This window comes from Empidonax traillii, unplaced genomic scaffold (genome assembly GCF_003031625.1).
Source record: "Empidonax traillii isolate 1590-97213 ecotype Southwest subspecies unplaced genomic scaffold, ASM303162v1 scaffold1272:size142475, whole genome shotgun sequence".
Classification (NCBI taxonomy): Eukaryota; Metazoa; Chordata; class Aves; order Passeriformes; family Tyrannidae; genus Empidonax; species Empidonax traillii.
In genome coordinates this window covers 35342-54369 of record NW_020956465.1, presented here as the reverse complement: position 1 = coordinate 54369, position 19028 = coordinate 35342, and the positions used below count along the sequence as shown (strand labels likewise).

At 47.2% G+C, this 19028-nt stretch overlaps 1 protein-coding gene across 3 annotated transcripts in view; it reads left to right on the top strand.

Moving 5' to 3' along the window:
- Positions 1 to 6066, top strand: part of USP32 (ubiquitin specific peptidase 32) — a 57976-nt gene extending 51910 nt beyond the window's left edge. For all 3 annotated transcript variants that reach the window (XM_027906290.1, XM_027906289.1, XM_027906288.1), the window contains exons 26-34: positions 224 to 432; positions 837 to 1021; positions 1418 to 1504; positions 2418 to 2538; positions 3125 to 3316; positions 3872 to 4157; positions 4568 to 4980; positions 5158 to 5250; positions 5869 to 6066. In XM_027906290.1, the coding sequence (XP_027762091.1) occupies positions 224 to 432; positions 837 to 1021; positions 1418 to 1504; positions 2418 to 2538; positions 3125 to 3316; positions 3872 to 4157; positions 4568 to 4980; positions 5158 to 5250; positions 5869 to 6042 (1760 nt within the window). In that variant the 3' untranslated portion in view covers positions 6043 to 6066. The remainder of the gene's footprint in view (positions 1 to 223; positions 433 to 836; positions 1022 to 1417; positions 1505 to 2417; positions 2539 to 3124; positions 3317 to 3871; positions 4158 to 4567; positions 4981 to 5157; positions 5251 to 5868) is intronic.
- Positions 6067 to 19028: the final 12962 nt, after the last annotated feature.

Here is a 19028-nt window from a genome sequence, read left to right as displayed (position 1 = left end):
TTCCTCTTTGTTTGAACTGCACAGTGCCCTGGGGTTGGGAAATTGGGGGAGAAAACTTTGCCTCTGGTAGTGAGTGAGGATTAAGGGAAAGGAGCAAGAGCTGCTCCAGGAGGCAGCTGTGGGTGGGTGATCCATTGTGATCCCACCCGGAACGGGAGGATGGGGATCCCGGGCTGGGGGCTGCTTGCTGTGGATAACTGAGAATTGAACTGTCTCCCTGCAGACATCTCCACTGGACCCTCAGCTAACGGAGCCCCCACCATCCTGATGAACGGGGACCTTCCCAAGCCCCTCATTCCCAACGGGATGCCGAGCACGGTGGTGCCGTGTGGGAGCGAGCGCAGCCCGCCCGGCTGGGCCCTCAACGGCCACGTGGCCTCGCTGGCTGACAGCCCCTGCACGGGCTACATCATTGCAGTGCACAGGAAAATGGTCAGTGCCTCGGGCAGGGCAGGGGGGCACACGCTGGGGAACAAACTGTCAGAAATGTCCATAGGATAATGAGTCTGTATTTCCTGAGAGGAGGGAGCGTGAATGCACGTCCCTCACATACATCACATGAAATATAAAATACTGTACATGACTGAAAGGTTTGTGTTTGATGGGGTCCAGTGCCTAAATAACATTGCCATGATATCATTAAATACCAACATTTGTCAAGCCAGTGGTCAAAATTTCCAGTATTTAGTACTGGAAATAGAGTGCTTTTAGTAGAATTAACGGTTAATTGTAATTGCCAGAGCCTGAAATAAGTCACAAGGTCAGCATCCAGGTAATTACGGGGGCCGTGGGTTAATGCACCTCTCCCTGTGAGTCCTTTTCTTTCCCACACGCAGATGAGGACAGAGCTGTACTTCCTTTCATCCCAGAAGAACCGCCCCAGCCTCTTTGGGATGCCCCTCATTGTCCCCTGCACGGTGCACACCCGGAAAAGGGACCTGTACGATGCCGTGTGGATCCAGGTGTCCAGGCTGGCCAGCCCCCTCCCTCCCCAGGAGGCCAGCAACCATGCCCAGGACTGGTGAGTGGGGCAGCTCAGCCTCTGCCACCTCCCCCCCGATGCAGCACAGTGCCTTAAACTTGGCTACAAGATCTAAAATTGCATTAATCTCCATCAGGTTTGATTTCTCATAATGATGGCAATAATAAAAATACCTTCTAATCCTTTTTGCAGCAGTTAAATGCTGCTGCACTTGAAGGTTGGCTTTGCACAAATGGGTTGATTTGTTCTAACCCAGGGATTGATAATTATTCACATCTGACAAATTTAGGCCACGTAAAGGCAGGTTTTAATAGCTTAATTTAATCAAAATTGTAGTTTGAAGGGTTTTTTGTTTAAGTAGACACAAGCCTAGTGAAGGGGGGTATGGCAGTGAGTGAGTGCTGCTGTTTGATGTTGTGTTCTCTTCTGTTTCAGTGATGACAGCATGGGGTATCAGTATCCCTTCACCCTCAGGGTAGTTCAGAAGGATGGAAATTCTTGTGCTTGGTGTCCGTGGTACAGGTAAATTGTCCTTTTTTCGATTTACAGCAGGGAATCACTCCAGCAGAAAGGTAATTTATGGTAATGGCCCCGTGCTGCATTTCAGATTTCAGGGGTAATGTCAAACAATAAGAATCTAGAATCCAATTTCACCACATCTCTCCCAAGGCAGACTTGCACTGTAGTGCAGCTTCTGTGACTTGGAGAGCTGAAAGCTGGCACAGAAACTTTAAATTAGGAGACAGACGTGAGATTATCAAAATCCTCTCAGAATATTCCATGTATGTGTACGTGCAGCCATGTGTGTCCACATCCTTGGATGATTTTGGGGGGTTCATACAAACCCAAACTTTAGATGTAAATCAGCTCCCCTTGTGAGTTCCTGTGCCATCTGAAGGGGAAGAACTAAGGTGGGCAATAAGGAATTCACCTTGGAAGGATGCTTGGGAATTTTCCTGAACAAAAATTCCAGACCTCTCCTGGAAAGGTATCGAGACATATACTCATTAAATAAAAAAGTATCTTGCAGCTAAATAATCACGTGAATTGGTCATCATGGAGTAAATGATTTGAGGAGACAAAGCAGTGTAGTTTTTGAGGGTCATAAGATTGGAATGGGAGGGACCTTAAAGCTCATCTTGTTCCAACCCCTTGCAAAGGCAGGGACACCTTCCACTAAGGAGCCTTCCCTGGCTCAGCTGCAGCAGGTGGTGGTGGTGGTTGGGTTCCCCCAACTGCTTCAGTTTCTCCTCTCTTGTTACAGTTCAAAGTTTTGTGGTAAAACAGCCAATGACACTGAATATTGCTCTATAAAAACGCCTCTGACCCCGGGGGCGAGGCCTGGAGCTGGGAGGGTGCATATTGAAAAGCCAGGAAGCAGAACTGAGGAGGTGACAGTGGTTGGGCAGACCCTCATCGATGTGTCGTGGTGCAGGTTCTGCCGGGGCTGTAAGATCGAGTGCTCGGAGGACAGAGCCTGTGTGGGCAACGCTTACATAGCCGTGGACTGGGACCCCACCGCCCTCCACCTGCGCTACCAGACCTCCCAGGAGCGGGTGAGAGCCCAGCACAAACCCTGAGTTTTGATTTGTTTGGTGCTCCTGCAGTCAGTGTTCTCTCAGTGTAGAGTCAGTGATCACGGAGCAGTACGTTCTGGGTAAATTGATGCCGGTGTTAGACCTCTTAAAGGGATTGGCTTTTAAGCAACCACCTGCCTGTTGTGAGTTGCTTTTGATCTAGTCTCCATAATCTATTACAAAATATGTTAATTTGATGAATTTTCTGTAACCATAAACAGTTATGCATGTGAGTAAACCCCACTGAGTCAACAAAACCTATGTAAAGGTAAAAGACTGCGCTTGAGTTAATGGAGAACAACTGGACAAACTTGTGAGTTGGATCTATGCGGTTGTGCTTTATGGATAATTTGTGAGCAGAGCCCAAGAACAAGGACAGTGAGTTATTTTTGTATCTGCCTCTTCAGAACTGAACTGAAATTTTCTGCTCGAACTTGGCACATCAGGTTTTAATCTTCGATTCTGAACAACTCCCTGGAGTTCCTCGCGCGGTGCTGGGGGCAGAGCCTCCCTCTGAGCAGTGTGTGTGCCTTTCCAAGTCAGATGCAGTGTTGTGTCCCCTCAGATCGTGGAGGAGCACGAGAGTGTCGAGCAGAGCCGGCGGGCGCAGGCCGAGCCCATCAACCTGGACAGTTGTCTGCGAGCCTTCACCAGCGAGGAGGAGCTGGGGGAGGATGAGATGTACTACTGCTCCAAGTGCAAGACCCATTGTTTGGCCACCAAAAAGCTGGATCTCTGGAGACTTCCCCCTATTTTGGTACGAGCTTGTGCAGTTTTCCTCCACAGCAGCAAACCCCCAGTACGTTGTTGCCAAACCTGAACCGCCTGTGGTGAGGAAGGTGGTTTGCTCTGCTCACAGTCTCTCTGATTTGCTGTGTGCAGCAAATAAAGCAAACCCCAGTTCCTGCTGAACGTTTGTAGCTGCTCCATGGCAGGAAATGGTGGTGGTTTGTGTGCGGTGTGAGCTGTTGTGGCACCGAATTCACGCTCAGATGGGCTTTCTGGTAACATAACCTTTACTTGGGGAACACCTGCATTTCTTACTTTTCAAATTCGGTTGGTTATTCAAAACAGGCAGTGCTGATCACTGAGTTGAAGCAACCCTTTCCATCAATTCCCCATGAAAACATCAGTTTCCTATTTTACCACCTTGATCCCAGAATCCAAGTTGTCACATGCAGCTTTGTCACTGTGTTTATTTATTAGCAAGCGATAAAATGTGCATGTTTTGGGAAAAACTCCCTTTAAACACTGAAATTCCTCTCTGGGATGTAGTTGTCCTTCTTTCATTTTCTCCAACTTCTCTCCTCAGATCATTCACCTGAAAAGGTTTCAGTTTGTAAACGGCCGCTGGATAAAATCCCAGAAAATCGTCAAATTTCCCCGGGAAAATTTTGACCCAAGTGCCTTTTTGGTACAAAGGGATCCAAGTCATTTCCAAAGGAAGGCGCTGACGCTCCAGGTGGAGCCGGAGCCGCGGAACCTCCCAGGGGAGCCCAGGAAAACAGAACTGCAGGGCTCTGGCACACCAGGGGAGGGGGAGACACTCAACAGGAGCCCCTCCTCCCTCAACACCTCTGTCCTGAACAGTGTCAAAGGTAGGTGGGGAGATGGGCACATCCAGCCAGTGCTGCTCTGTGGAGGGGGGGGAAATTGTATTAGCAACAAAATCTGAACCTTTGAGTGTTTTGGCCAAAGCTCAACATTTCTTAGTGAAGCTTTTACCATAAAAAATGAAAGAAAAGTAAAAAAGTTGCTCAGTGACAGCACATATTGGCACTTGTGTAAGTGGGCTGGAATAAGAGTGAGGAGCGTGCTCCTGCATAAAAGAGGTAAATTTCAGTTCCTAGGTGTGCACCGAGATTTTTTAATTCCATGTATTACTCATTAGCTCCAATGAAAGAGTGGAGCTTTCTCAATGTTTGGTTATTCAAAAAATCACTTTTTAAGGAGAAACCCAGGCTGTGTGTTTACTTGTCCTGGTAACCCACGTGCTTTCTTGTTTCAGCATCTCCATCCCTGGGGAGGAAAGGTGGAACCAGCTGTCCCTCGAGTAAAAACAGCAGCCCAAACAGCAGCCCGAGGACTTTGGGGAGGGGCAAAGGGCGGCTGCGACTGCCCCAGCTGGGCAAGAACAAACTGTCCAGCAGCAAAGAGAACTTGGATGTGAACAAGGAGAACGGTACCGAGCCCGAGCAGGGCGATGCCCTCAGCAAGGGGCAGGCCCTGGGGGGCAGCCAGAGTGAACTGTGCGGTGCCCAGGACAGCGAGGGCCCTCTGGCCAACGGGTACCTGTGCGAGCAGAGCTCCTTCAGCAACGGGCTGGGCGGGCAGGGGGACACCCACAGCGAGGACGACGGCGCCGACGACCAAAGAGAGGACGTGTGTGCGAACCCCATCTACAACCTTTATGCAATCTCGGTACGTGTAGGACAGCTCCGCTGGGGGACGTGCCTGGCACTGAGTACAACTGAAGTGTCTCTGTGCCCTGTGTTCTGTCTGGGTGTGCAAAGTCAGATTGTCATTGTCGCTCGGAGATAATGAATTTGTCGGTCGTTTCCTTGATCCAGAACTGATTCTCTTCTTCGTTCCCTTCAGTGCCATTCAGGAATTATGGGAGGGGGTCATTACGTCACTTATGCCAAAAACCCGAACAACAAGTGGTACTGCTACAATGACAGCAGCTGTAAGGTAAATCTCTGCTTCTTCTAGCAAGTAAGGCATGATTTGTCTAGCAAATAATAGTCTGGTTACCTACTGCCAGAGAAACTACGTTCTAGAGTCATGGACTCATGGAATGGTTTGGGTGGGAAGGGGGAAGGACACCTTCCACTAGACCACACAGTGAGAGCTGTTTGAAATCATGAGCATCTCAAAAGCTGCAGCAGAGAAATATTAAAATTATTAATTGAAATTGTTCGTGAGATTTTTTTTTCCCAAGGTGACATCTGTTCATCAGCTGCTCCCACACTTAAAGATGCTTATTTTGTACAGAGATGGGGAAAACTACTAAAAATAGGGATCCAAGAATGTATTTTCATGATGGAAGCAGTTTGTATTCAATTAGTGAATAATTCAGTTCCGACGTTTTTAGGTATTTGCATTTATCACTATAAAATTTGTCAGACTCCTCCAGTAATTAGTGGAGCCTGGTAACAGATAAGAGAGCAGAAATAGGATTTTTTTTTTTTTTTGGTTACAAGCAGACAGTTAAAAGGAGCTGCCAGGGCAGTCTTGTGTGTTTTAATTTGGGTGACAGTAACACGATCATCCCGTTGCGTCTCCCCTCCCGTGTTTCCCGTGTCCCAGGAGCTGCACCCGGACGAGATCGACACGGACTCTGCCTACATTCTGTTCTACGAGCAGCAGGGGGTGGACTATGCCCAGTTCCTGCCCAAGATCGACGGCAAGAAGATGGCAGACACGAGCAGCATGGACGAGGACTTCGAGTCCGACTACAAGAAGTACTGCGTGCTGCAGTGAGGAGGGGCTGCCCGGCCCGGGGGGTCGGGGTGTCCTGGGCACCCACCCGGGGTTGTCGTGGCCCGTGGGCTTGAAAGCACAAGAAGAACCCCCCCTGGTTACCCAGTTAATATCAAATAGTATCCTTTTGTTCTGTTTTCTCACTACACGCTCTGAACGTTTCTGATGTTGGACGTCAGGCTGAGACTGCCACTGGCCTTTAAATCAAATGGTTTGAGAAAAGCCACCTAGGACCAAATAAGAGCTAAATTAAACAGTCCAAATAAGAGCTAAACGAAGTAGTGTAGAGTTTACCAACTGTTCTAACAACCCCCCCCGAGGCTCTCGTTAGGTTTAAGGTGATGGGGAAAACCAATTTGTAGTGTTGTCTTTGGACAACATGATATTGCTACCTCCTTTTTCCTGCAGTTTTATTGCATTTTATTGGCAAAACAGGGAAAGCAAGAGAAGGAAAAGTGCACAAAGTGAAAGAATTATCGTCGAGAGTAGGAGAAGTTTGCAGTTTTGCCACCACTGATGTGTGTCGGTTGCTTTCTTTCTGTACGTTGGGAGCACAACCAAATCATCCTTTGCCAAGAGAATTATTTCTGCACTTGGATGGTTTATGATCTTGTGTTTTCTCCACGTGTTGGCCGTGCAGATCAACATGTTTCAGGAATGGCTTTTCTGCCTGAAGAGGGCTGGCTCAAACCTCGGAGCTGCCTCCAGGAGAGGCTTCAGGCTGGAGAGAGTGGTTGTGGTGACACTCCCGGTGTCTCGAAGCGTGCACATTGCACGGAGCGCTCCCAGCTGCGGAACGAGAGATGCCTGAGCTTGTGTTTCATGACTGGTGTTGCTTTTAAATTTGCACTTTTGAAAAAATGCGTATATAATTGAATTGAAAAACCAGAGTTTGGTTTATTTTTTGTTGCTGTTGTTGTTGTAAGGGCTCTGGAGTGAATGGCTGTGAATTATCCACTGTGTATTTCCAAGGGAGGCGAAGCTGTGGCTGTCAGGGAGCTCTCGTAGCATTCATGGATGGAGATATATTTTTTTTTTGTTTGTTTCATAATTTAATGGAGTTTCTTGGTTTCAAAATTTGGTTGCCTTTTCAAATTTTCTTCCTTTTTTTTTTTTTTTTTTTTTTTTTTTTTTTTTTTTTTTTTTTTTTTTTTTTTTTTTTTTTTTTTAACAACAGTTTATGCAAATACTTGCAATTAAACCAGAATTGCTTTCCCTGCCCTTGCAACGTGCTCTGTGACTCAGGGAGCCTGTTGAGGGAGGGAAGGTGTGACTGAGTCTTAGCAGAGACTGGATAAAAAGATGGTTGTTTTTTGAGCAGGCATTTCCTTAAACGTTTTCAGTGTTAACTCGTTTGCATATCTGAATGGAGAGAAAAATCTCACTCTTTTGGCCTTTTTTTTTCCTTCGGCTGAGTTCAAGCAGCTCGTTCATTTTGTCCTGTGTCGTCTTCCCAGCGCTCTGGGTCCTTTATCTGCACTGACAGAGCTGTTCCTGACGTGGTTCCCTGGCATTCATGTTTGGATCCACCCTGAGGGGTTGGACAGGGGTGCCATCCCCTCAGTGTTTGTCACTGCAGGGAGGTCTCAGCTGTCCCCACGGAAGGAGTGGTGGCAGCTGCTCTGGCTGTTCCCAGCACAGCCCCCCCTGCCTCTGGTGCCTCTGCAGGGGCAGCAGATCTGTTCCAAAAATGACTCTTGTCTTACCTGTCAGGTGTTCTCCTTACCCTCTCTGGTCTTTTATCTTCAAAGTGGTCTGAACATTGAGCAAACATGACCTGGGAATTTCTAGGGTAGAAGCTTTTTCAGTACCCCCTTGTCTGCTCCTCCCTCAGCAAACTCCATGAAAAGTGAAAGATTTTCAACTGATTTACTTTAAAATGTTTTATTTAAGCAGGTAGCACAATCTACTAATGTTATTTGATCTTCTGTGTTTGTTACATTGGTTGTAATTAATTTTTTAAATTAAATTAATTCATGATATAGTAGTAAATTTATTAAGTTAACTATTAACTACATTCACTTTGTAAATTATTGTATAAAAACTTATTGACAATGCACTGACTTTAGAAAGATGTTAATGTACATAAATACCTTGTAAATAAAATAGTGTTGATGTACTGGAATATGAGCTGTATTAAAACAAAGGTATTGGTAATTGTATATGGAGTGAACCTGTTTATCTGTAACTATATTATTCAAACAAATTAAATACTGTGGATGCAGATGAAGTGTCACTCCTTGTCAGATAATTTTTAATAACTGTTCTCCTGCTTTGAAGTGCCTTTGCTGTTTTCATTAAGCTCTAAATGTGTTTGTCAATCCAAAAAACTGAGAGGTGGGAGCGAGCATCCAGCAGTTCTGTGCACTTATTGTTGCTTCCCAGAGGTGAGTTGGGTGTTTGCTCGGTGTTGCTGTTGGCAGTAAGTGTGGTTCTGATTTGGGAACCCTCCATTTCCCAGGTGAAAGGAGCTCTCAGGTCCGTGAGGTTTGGCTCTGCTGTGTCTGGAGCTGCAGGAACTCCAAGTGATGACCCTTGAGCTGGGTCAGCTCTTTTTGTTGCTCTGGGGGTTCATTCTTGGGACACTCCGTGGTCATTCCTCACCAGTGGGACCAGCCCACGGTGTCACTGGAGTCACTGGGGCATTTTCAATGTTGGAATTGGAATTTCAGTGGAGGAATTGGGGTCTGTAGTTGTTCCTGCTGTGCACTTCCTCTCTTAAGGCTTTGAGGTATTGGAAGTGCAATTTGAGAAGATTAAAAATTCTAATTCCAGAGATGTCCATGTGTGCTGTTGTCAGTGGTAAAGCTTGTATTGATTCAGAAGTGTAGCAAGGGCCATTAAATAGATGCAGGGATCAAACCCCTGCCAAAACCTGCAGCCATTTTCTGCTGCTGGATCCCTTTTCCTTCCCAGATCAGAACTGGGCAGTCTCAGACAGGGACTCTAAAATTAGCAGAGCCCAGTCTGTAAGATGGGAGGGATGTGAAACGAGCTGGGCTGGAATTTTCCCCTCACACCTTTTCAGTGCTGAAGTTCCTGTGCTACCCTTGGGGTGGTTGGTTCTGCCCTCCTGCAGAGCTGGGTCCATCAGCTGCAGCTTCTGATCCCTGGCCTGGGATGGGGGGAAAGGCAGCAGGGAAAGCATCTTCTTTCCCCCAGTGTGACAGGAGGGACAGATTCACCAACTCCAGAGGGTGCCCTGCTGCCAGGAGTGACCACCATCCCTTCCCTGCAGGCTGACAATCCCAACAATCCAAAGGCACTTCCCATCTCCATCCAACCCTTGGATCTGCTCTGGAGCTGCTGTTGTGGCTGCAGTGCATCCCCCTGCTCCCTGCCCTCCCTTTGGCTGCCACAGGGGGCCGTTTCCCTGCTTTCCTGTATTTCTAAATATCTGGATATCGTGGATTTATCCCTTATCTGCCATCAAGTGCCCCGAGAACGTGCTGGGCTGTGGCCGCTGGCCCAGGGCCCGGAGCATCCGCGCAGGTTTTAATTATACCTTTTGTTACACTTGTTCCCTCAGGTGCAGTAAATTGGAGCAAGAAGTGAGTGAAATGCAGCCATCCATGCCCTGCTGATTTATCACTTCAGGAAAATAAAACCCTCTCAGAAGCTGAGGAGATTGTGCCTTTTGTTTGGGACAAGCCTCCGACTTCCTTGATCGTGTGTAAAAGATTTCCTGTTTGCGAGAATGAAGAGCGGTGTTTGGGAAGGTCCCTTAAACAAAATGAGACACAAACCAGAAAATATGGTAAGGATGCTTCTGGCTTTGATAGAAATGAAATTTTCTGAGTGTGTTTGCAGGATCTGAAAGTCCTGCTCGTGATAGTTCCTCACTTCAGGAGCTTTAGGAGCTCACGAAAACTACAACATAGGAGTGAATATCCTGGCTGGTTTATGATAGAGGCACACAGACTTTTTGGGATTAAATAATGATTTCCCTTAAGACAGATTTCAGCAGTTTCCCTCGTTTTTGCAGTGTAGACCTTTTGTCTGGGATAAAAAACCTGGCAGGGTCTGAGGAGGGAGAAGTGAGCAGGACGTTGAGGTGTCCGTGGGCTCGAGTTGTTCCCAAGGCAGAGCTGAGAGGACAGTGGAAAAATCTAGTCTTTTATTTAGATTGCACCAAAAATGACCTCAAAACTGAAAACCACAAGGAAAATTTCTGTTGGTTTGTTACATTTCAGTTGTTGTTTAGCCATTTGGATCTGGTGTGGTTGGTGGTGATGCCCCTGGAAAAGGCACGGGAATAAAACCAAGCCAGGCTGCTTCCCTGTGTTTATTCCAGCTTGTGGGAAGTGCAGAGGCATCATTTAAAACTCCCGAGGAGAGCACAGATGTCCCCAGGTGGGCCACAAAGCTGCTGGGGGGGGTTTGGAGTTCGTGCACTCCCATCCCCTGCAACAAAAATAAACAGAGCAGCAGATGCTGGAGAGCCTTTGTGCCAGTGTTTGTGTGAGCTGACAATACAGGACTCCCTGTTCTTGGATATTATTTATCATCTCGCTGCTGCTGAAAGGTTTTTTTCAGCATTAGGTTTTTATTGGGTGCAAAGTCCGACTGAAGGGGCTGAGGGACTCCACAGCAACACAGGAGCTGCTGCTGAGCCACAGAGGGGATCCCACACCAGCAGTGCAGATCAGAGCCTTACAAAGGGTGTTTGTGTTGTTTGTGGGGTTTGCAGTGAGGAGAGAGTGCAAGGAACAGGGTGATTCCACAGCTCTGGGGGGCAGGACCCTCCTCCAAAGGGCTCCACTGACAGCGTGGCAACTGTCCCCATGTGTCACTCCAGGCCAGAGCAGACCGTGGGAGAGCAGGGTTTGGGGTTTGGGCAGGAAGGGTTTGTCCAGAGGTGTCCAAGGCCAGGTTGGGTGGGCTTGGAGCAACCTGGGACAGTGAAGTGTCTCCCTGCCCTGGCAGGTGTGGGATTGGATGAACAGGAAGGTCCCTTTCAACCCAAACCAGTCTGTGACTCAAAGGGAGGGAGGAAAACCAAATTTCCCAACTCAGAAGGGTTGACCTGGCTGAGTTGCTGAGCCTTTGGGGTTCAGATGTTCTTGCAGCAGTTGAAGTCCTGGCTCAAGGCTTTGTTGAGGCACTGGACGTGTCTGTTGTGAGCCACCACCAAGCAGAACAGAAGGCTCAGTGGATTCTTTTGTTCCATGATGTTTTCCTTTTGATATGGAATAAAACCCCTTTGGAGACCTCTAAATCAAAACCACTGGTGTTGTATCAGAACCCTTCTCGAAGGGGCAGGAAAGGATTCCACACAGGAAGGCCCCAGTGATGATGCACAGGGCTCGTTAGCACACGCTGCCGGCGATGACCTTGCCGTGGTAAATGTTTGTTTGCCGTGTGCTTGTGCCTTTTCATCTCCAGTTCTGATTATAAAAATGTTCCTGTTTAAAAGACACACGCCAGGGAATAAATCTCGGGGCCCAACAGCCCCTCTGAGCACAGGCAGCCCCAGCATTTAACTTGTAACAAAGAGACTTTCGGTGGAAGCTTTTTGATAAAATATTGGCAGCATATCAGAGGAGCAGCTTGGCCATGAGATGTGAACAAGGATGTCACACTGGGTGTTTCAACTTCTTACCTTTCCTTCCAATTAGTTTTTTTTAATGTTTATGAATGAATTATAAGCCAGAAGATGATTGCCTTAAGAGTGGGTGTTTTCAAGTAGTGCCTCCATTAGAGAAGTCAGTCTGTTTTTTGCTTTTAACATAATCCAGAGATCTGGTGGCTCCGTGAGATACGAGGCAAACCAGCAGCAGTTTAAAGGAGTAAGAATTAAGAGCGACCTGAAGAGTAATTAGCTTTTAGCACAAGATCTGTCAGGGTAAGGAGCTTGGACCGTTGTTTAACTGATTTGATTTAACTGGGACCAAAACCCTGGTTGCCTTCCCTGCCACGTGAGTGGCAGGCGGTGGAACAGAGCAGGAGACAAGGGGAGTGTGAAGAAGGGTAGAGTTCAAATAAATAAATGCAATATATTAAGAGCTGGTTCGGGAAGGTGAGGGATAGGACACAGATGTGAGTGTCCCCTCTGAATGTATTTCACTCCTGCTTCCTTCAGCCGCTGGGTTTGATGGCAGGGCACAAAGCAGACACCTCCTGTACCTCGATGTTCCAAGCAGCCCTTTGTCAGCCCCTGTCTGCTCAGGCAGGTTATAAATCTGTAACGTTGCACTTCACCTTTTGTGTCTTGCTTAATGACCTTTTAAAAATAAATGCAGGATGGCTGAGGGGAGCGGGACCGGCCCTAGAAAAGCTGACACGTCCGCAACCTGAGCTCTGATGGCTCTGATTGCTCCAGGCTGTTAAACAAAGTTCTTTTTCTCAGTGGGGAAGGAAAAGAGGGACAAGGGGGACAGGGAAGGGTTTTCTCAGCTGGGTTCTCTGCCTGTAAAATGCTTAAAGAAGAGGCTGTACTTGTCCAATATGAGAATAGACTTTTTACACAGATCTCTGCTGTTTCATTGTCACAAGCTGTTGTTTCAAGGGCCTCTTGCAAGAGCCATTGGAAGTATCATCCTTCATTTCTTTTCATAAAAAATGATCACTTAAAGTTCTTATCGGGCTCTTCTTCTGTTTCCCACACTACTAAATTTAATACACACAGACTTGATCTAAAAATATATGGCAACTTTTATGTGAGTCCATTAAAATGTATATTATCCCTCAGGAATGTCTTACTATAAAATGCTCTCCACTTGAACGAAAGGAAAACTGACGTTTCCCACCCTTTCAAACCGGGACAATAATTTATTTTGGTGATGATTGCAGTGGGTGTTTTTGGGCCCGTGTGTACAATTGTAAAACTGACACTATTTTCTTTTGTTTATGTATTTTGCTTAAAATAAGAGATGACTCCAAAGGAAGGTATTTGAGGAAGAATGCTTGCAGAGAGGGGCCACATTTGTTTTGGCTGGCTGTGCTGGGCTGTCAGCTGGACACCAACCTGCACAGTTCACAGGGACCTTCGAGCTGCTCCCAGTGCCTTCACCACAACAACTCAGAGTGCAGAATCCCCCCCTTGCTCAGCTGACCTGTGCTGACAGTCCCCTGCAAGCTCTACCAAATACTTGCCATTTGTGATTTTACTGCTTGACATTCCCCAAATAACTGGAATACCAAAAATGTGCTGTGGGCAGGTCACTTGTCCTATCTGCAGTTTTGTCCACAGTTGTGCCGTGCCCTGTCTGACTGTTTCTAGTGGTTAGGCCTTAACTGAATTTTTATTTCAGAGTCTTACTGTTTTCATCCAGTCTTTGCAGTGACCTGCTGGTCACTCCTTAACAAAAGGGACAAAAGGGGCAAGGAGGGGGGAGGAGAGGAAATTGCCACCCTTTCAGTGTTAGAAATAACGTCCTGATGGCAGAGAACTTGTGGAGGTCATGGGTGATGATCAAATTCCTGTTAATGAGAACAAACAGCGCTGTCAACGCAGAACGTGCTGCAGGGAGCTTCCCGTGGAAATCACTCCATCCAAACCTCACCCAGGAGCGCTGTGGGCACCGGGCCAGGGGAGCTGTCTGTGCTGAAGGTCCCTGGCAGGGGAGGGTGATGCCAGGGCAGGCAGCAGGCTGGGATGGGGAGCAGCCTTTGCGGGGTGTGCGGCACAGGGAGCGCGGGCTGTGCCCAAAACAATCCCGGGATAACTGACTGCTCTCTAATGAGGGCGCAGGATGTGTTAATCACTCCACTCCAGCGTTCCTGACAGCAGCTTGGCAGCAGCTCCCAGCGACCTGAGCCTGGTTTTGTGACCGTGCCCATGCGAGCAGCAGATGTGACAGTGGGGCTGTTCTCCCCCATCTCCTCAGAGAGGAGCAGGTTACGCTGTCACTGCTCTGGGCTCTGCTGGGGGCAGCTGCTTTGCAGTGTAAACTTTTGCTTTCTCACGTGCTGAGGATCTTTATTCTTATTTTTTTTTAAGCCTCTATGTAGCGTGTTTAGCCAAAAAGTTGAAAATTTCTGGCAGCTCTGTGTTCTGCAGAAGTTAAGATTGATTTAGCCTTTTATGTCTTAGTCAGAGGAGGGTAAAGAGCTATTGGAAGAGTTGATTCCATCCTGTGGAGCTTACTGTGCATGCTCTTTTTCTTTTGTAAATGTTTTTAACTCTCCAAGGTGGTTCTGCGTATCCCTGTATCCCACAGCCCTCCAGTGAACATGTGGTTGCCTCGTGCTAGCAAAACCAGCTGCTGGTTTCACCAGCTGATATCTCTTTCTTGAGGCTGGATCCTTCCCCGGGGTCATTTGGTACTTGCTGAGAAGAGAAACAGGCAGGCGGGATTGTGCTTTTTAATAAGCTTTATAGGAGACATTTATAAATCATGAAGTGTGGGTTGCCTGCGGTGCCAGCAGGTCTTGCCTGTCCCAGCCTCACAACAGCCCTGTGGCTGCCCTGGGAACTGCGCTGGCTTTTTAACTGTGTTTCCACGCAATGGGAATGTTTGTGTTTTATGAGCTTTAATAGCTGCTTTTCAGCATAAATCAGCCTGGATCCATCACGTGTCGGCTGCTATCTGCGGGATCATAAACCCCAACTTCCCGTTAGTGCCCTGGCACTGCAGCATCAACAGCGGGGACAATAGAAACCCTTTCAGGGGGTTTATGTGAGTGGCACCAGAGCCCTTTCCGCAGTGCTTGATGAAACACCCTGTTCCTGCCAGTCAGGCTGTTGTAAAACCACTGGAGCAAATGGAGCCGTGGCAATTTCTCCGCTCCCAACCTGCTGTGCGGACTGAGCTCTCTCTCTCCACAGGGACACTCCTGGGACTGCAGCTGTCACAGCACACAGCTCCTGAAATGTTTGAGCTGACCCAGTGATCTGGAGCACTGAAATTCTCTGAGGAGAGGAAATGAGTGGTGAATCCTCCCTTTTACTAAGATGTGCTGGGCATGAAGGGCTGCACAGGCAGGGGGGTGCCATCAGTCACGGTGCATCTCAGCTGACAGGGCTGGAGAAGCTTCAGCACCCCCGTGGTTGACTTGCTGTCTTTATCTTGCTGTTTTAAGGTTTGAACTCCATCTCTTGGGTGCCTTAGGGAGGTCACTGCTGCTCTCCCAGGGGCACTCCCAGGTTCAGCAGTGACCGTGGGTTCCAGGACATAAACCATTCTGTTTTACTGCGTGTAAGAAAGCATTTTGTGCAATGCTGAGAGCTTCATGTGCAGCAAACTCAGATGATTGTGGGTTTGCAGAGATACTGCATTCTTGATAGGAAACGTCCATGATTTATTTAGAGTTTAATCTCAACATCAGCACAATCAGCAAAATGTAAAACTTCTGCCTTTCTTTCCCTCTCGTATAAATTCTTCATAACTACCCATATCTGCAAACTAATCCATCAAGATCTTTCTCTTACGTGCTGGGAACAACGAGCAGCCTTGGTAATGTGGGAAGGGAATGGGTGTTGACATTATGAAGGTAATTTCAGTCAGTGAAAAACAATATATTTTTGAGAGGTAATAAAAAGGAAGGGCATGGAGAAGTTTAGCTGGAGATAGCTAGGAGATGGATTATGGGAAAACAAACCCCATGGTTATTAAAACAGTATCAGCTGTTCAGATTTCTTTTTACATCCAAACAGTGCTTGACTACTGGATGTCTAACTCACTTCAGAATATATTAATAGGTAAAAGATAATAAAATAACCCAAATTGATTATGATCTTATACCGTTTATGATATAACTTTAAATGCAAATTGCATTCAGCTGCAAGAAGGGAAATGATGTCCCAAAGGCATTTCAATTAATTGCTGTAGTTAATTACACTCATAATTTTACTTGTGTGACTAATTATAATCAGGTTTTATCGGTGTATATGGATTTACTTCTGATACTAAAAGCCCCAAACAGCAGGTTATTTTTAGGAAATACATTTAAACTTCGTAACGAAAACCGCGTGTTCCCATTCTCAGCAGCTGGCTGGAAGGAGCTGTGTGTGTCCAGGAGGAGTTTGGGGGAGACCAAGAAAGGATTGTGCTGAGGAGGGGTCTGGGGAGGTCACTGTGGTGTGGCTGCTGATGTTCCATTGCTCACTCTCCCAATTTCTTTATTTGCTTTTTATCCTGTGTTGGGTACCGGAGTCCTCGGTGGTGATCCCGGGGTGTCAGCCGGTTCCAGAGGGACTGGGAAGGCACTGGAAGTGCCACCTGCAGCAAATGTAGCTGTATAATCTGTCACACTTCAGTAGTGTACACATACCCAACCCTACGACCCCATTTCATACCTAAACTTCTGAATTCTTTTCCTTTGCTCAGGCTTCCCTCAAGGCACAGGCCTTCATTCTGGTTTAGAGCATTTGCACCTCGGGCCTCTACAACAAGGTATACCCTACTCAAAGCAACCTTCAAATACCGTTTTTTTGGGGATGCAGTGCTTGCCACGGTGTCTCTGCCGCCCTAACCCTGGGACACAACACCTGCTCCGTGACGGGGTGTTTATCCCCTGGGAAGGGGATGAAGGAGCTCCCTCAGCCCGGAGGGGACCCCGGGAAATGGCAGCCAGCAAAGCTCGGGGGGTGCCCAACCCCGAGCCTGCCACCCCCTTGCTGTGCCCAGAGGGAATTGTTCGCCTTTCCTCCCCTTCCTTTCATATTTTTCCTGGCTTTTTGTCCCCTCAGCTCGTGTTTCCGTGGCAGGGCCTGGCCCCGGTGCCCGGCTCTGCCATGGCTGCCACATCCCCCTCAGGGCCTGGCCCGGCCCCGCTGCCCCTGAGGGCGAGTCCGTCCTGTCCATGAGGACACAACAGACAGGGAAAACCCACACTCCTTTTTTTTTTTCTTAACGTAATTTATATGATTTTCTCCCACATGCAACGTTTTCCACAGTGACCTCTGAGTTTCTCTGTCGTTGAGTTGGCTTCAAATCCCACCTCATTTTAGTGCTTGGTGGAAGAAAATGGCCAAGTCCGCTTTTAAATCTATCGAAAAGAGCATCCCATCTCCAAGGGTAATAATTTTTCATAGAATCATTCATAGAATAATGGAACCATCTAGGTTGGGAAAGAAACTTAAGATCATTGAGTCCAACTGTAATTTTTGTGGTGTTGTCCTGAGCAAGGTAAAACACCAGGCAATGGTCCCCTCTGTTTCTGATTGATGTTATATATGGTATTAACAGATTTGTTAAACTCTAAAACCAGCCTGGGAAGTTCAGTAAGCTTCTCTGTATCCTTTATTTATTTATTTATTTATTTTTTACTACAGGTGGATGGATGGATATTTTACGTGGATTTGCTGTATGGTATCTTTTTAACTGGAAGGCTCCTGGCCGTGCTGGCAAATGCTGTTTTCCCTGTGAAATCCGCTTCTGGATGGGCCACAAAGGAAAGGACAAAGCACAAGGCTTTATCCCCTTGTCCCAGCAGTCACAGAAAATTAATTTTGTACAGACAAGTGCATTTTGAGCTGGTGTTTGTCACAGGAGGAGCTGACTGCACAATGGAGCCGCCAAGTTTGTCAGAATTCTTTGTGGCTAATGTAAATATGTTTCTTGTGAGTAATGATTTGGTTTCCTTGTCTCTTTCTGCTTCCTGAGAAAATGTTTTGCTGAAAACATATTGTATTAAGAATTTTTTTTGGTGCCTGCCCCTCCTGTCACCTCCTGCTCCTGATGTTTGCGTTCATGTGGGAGAGCTGCTCCCTCACCTCTCACACCTCCGGAGGGGGCACTCACGTCAAGGTCTGACCTGGGAATGAGCTTTTTGGATGTGTTGTACAAACCCCTGCAATCTCAGCTCAGAGTGCTTTTAGGAACAGGGAGGATCTGCTGATCTGTTGAGCCCCCAGTTGCTGCTCAGCGCATGAATGGGCTCTGCCATGGCAGCAGTTCCAGCCCTGAACCAAAGTCCAAGCAGCTTCCCAAGGACAGAGCTCTGGTAAGCAGAGCTACATCCCCACCTTGATAACCTCCCGAACGTTTTGGCCTTTGCCCTCTTGAGCACCATCACTTCATACATCTGGTTTCCTGCAACCCAAATGCTGCTCTACCTCCCACTTGATGCAGATCGACTAAGCCTCTGCTTGTCTCTATTTTAAACCCCTGACTTTCACCTCCAGTGAATTTTACTTTCCAGTGTAGTTTCATTTTCTCTTGGACTCCAGTTTTCAGCCCCAGAAGACAAGCAGTCATCGAGTCTGGCTCCAGCAGATGTGAAATGTATTAGCGAAGCTCTGTGCTGACTTTTCTGTCCATGGGAAAATAATGTTCTTTCTGGATCCTTCTAAATACTTTTGTTCCTTCCCCCACCCTTTCCTGTATTATCATGGCTTGGCCATTTGTCCTTCAGGAGTTCCTCTCGTTTCCTGGTGTCTTCACAATATAAGAAGTTTCATGCCAAACATGGCATGGACAAAATTCCTGACAATCAGCACCTGAAGCTACCTGTGGAACAGCAAATGACTTTTCCATAACCATCCTCACAAAGGCAAATTAAATGTCCCACTTGAAGCCTTCCTGTCTTTTTACTGCTTTCTAAATGCAGTGGCTTTTGCTGTAGGTCTGGATTTGTTCGGGGCATCAGTCCTGTCCTTGTCACGCCCTGTCCCAGAACAGAACGTGTCACCTGAGTGCAAAGGGGAGACTCTGCCACGGGACAGGCTGAACTCAATCACTGTCACAGGTACACGTTGGAACATTTCCCTTTTCCTCATTGCCACAGCACTGAGTCACTCAGGAAAACAGTGACACTTGTCTAATCAGGTTTTATTCGTGCTGGGGTCGGTGCAGGAGGGAACTTAGAGAGGACTAACCCTCTTCTCAGCAGATTTTTGTCTTTCTCTTAGTTCTAATATGTTTCACAGTAAATAAGATCCTCCCACGTTGCAACTGGTGGCTGTAAATGCCTCTCTCTATCTCCACGATAAACTGAGGCACAGCCTAGTGAAAACTGCCCCAGTTTGATTTATCATTTATCACCAGCAAAAAAATGACAGCTGACCCACATCCTCCATAGGTTATTCCACTCATCCTTAA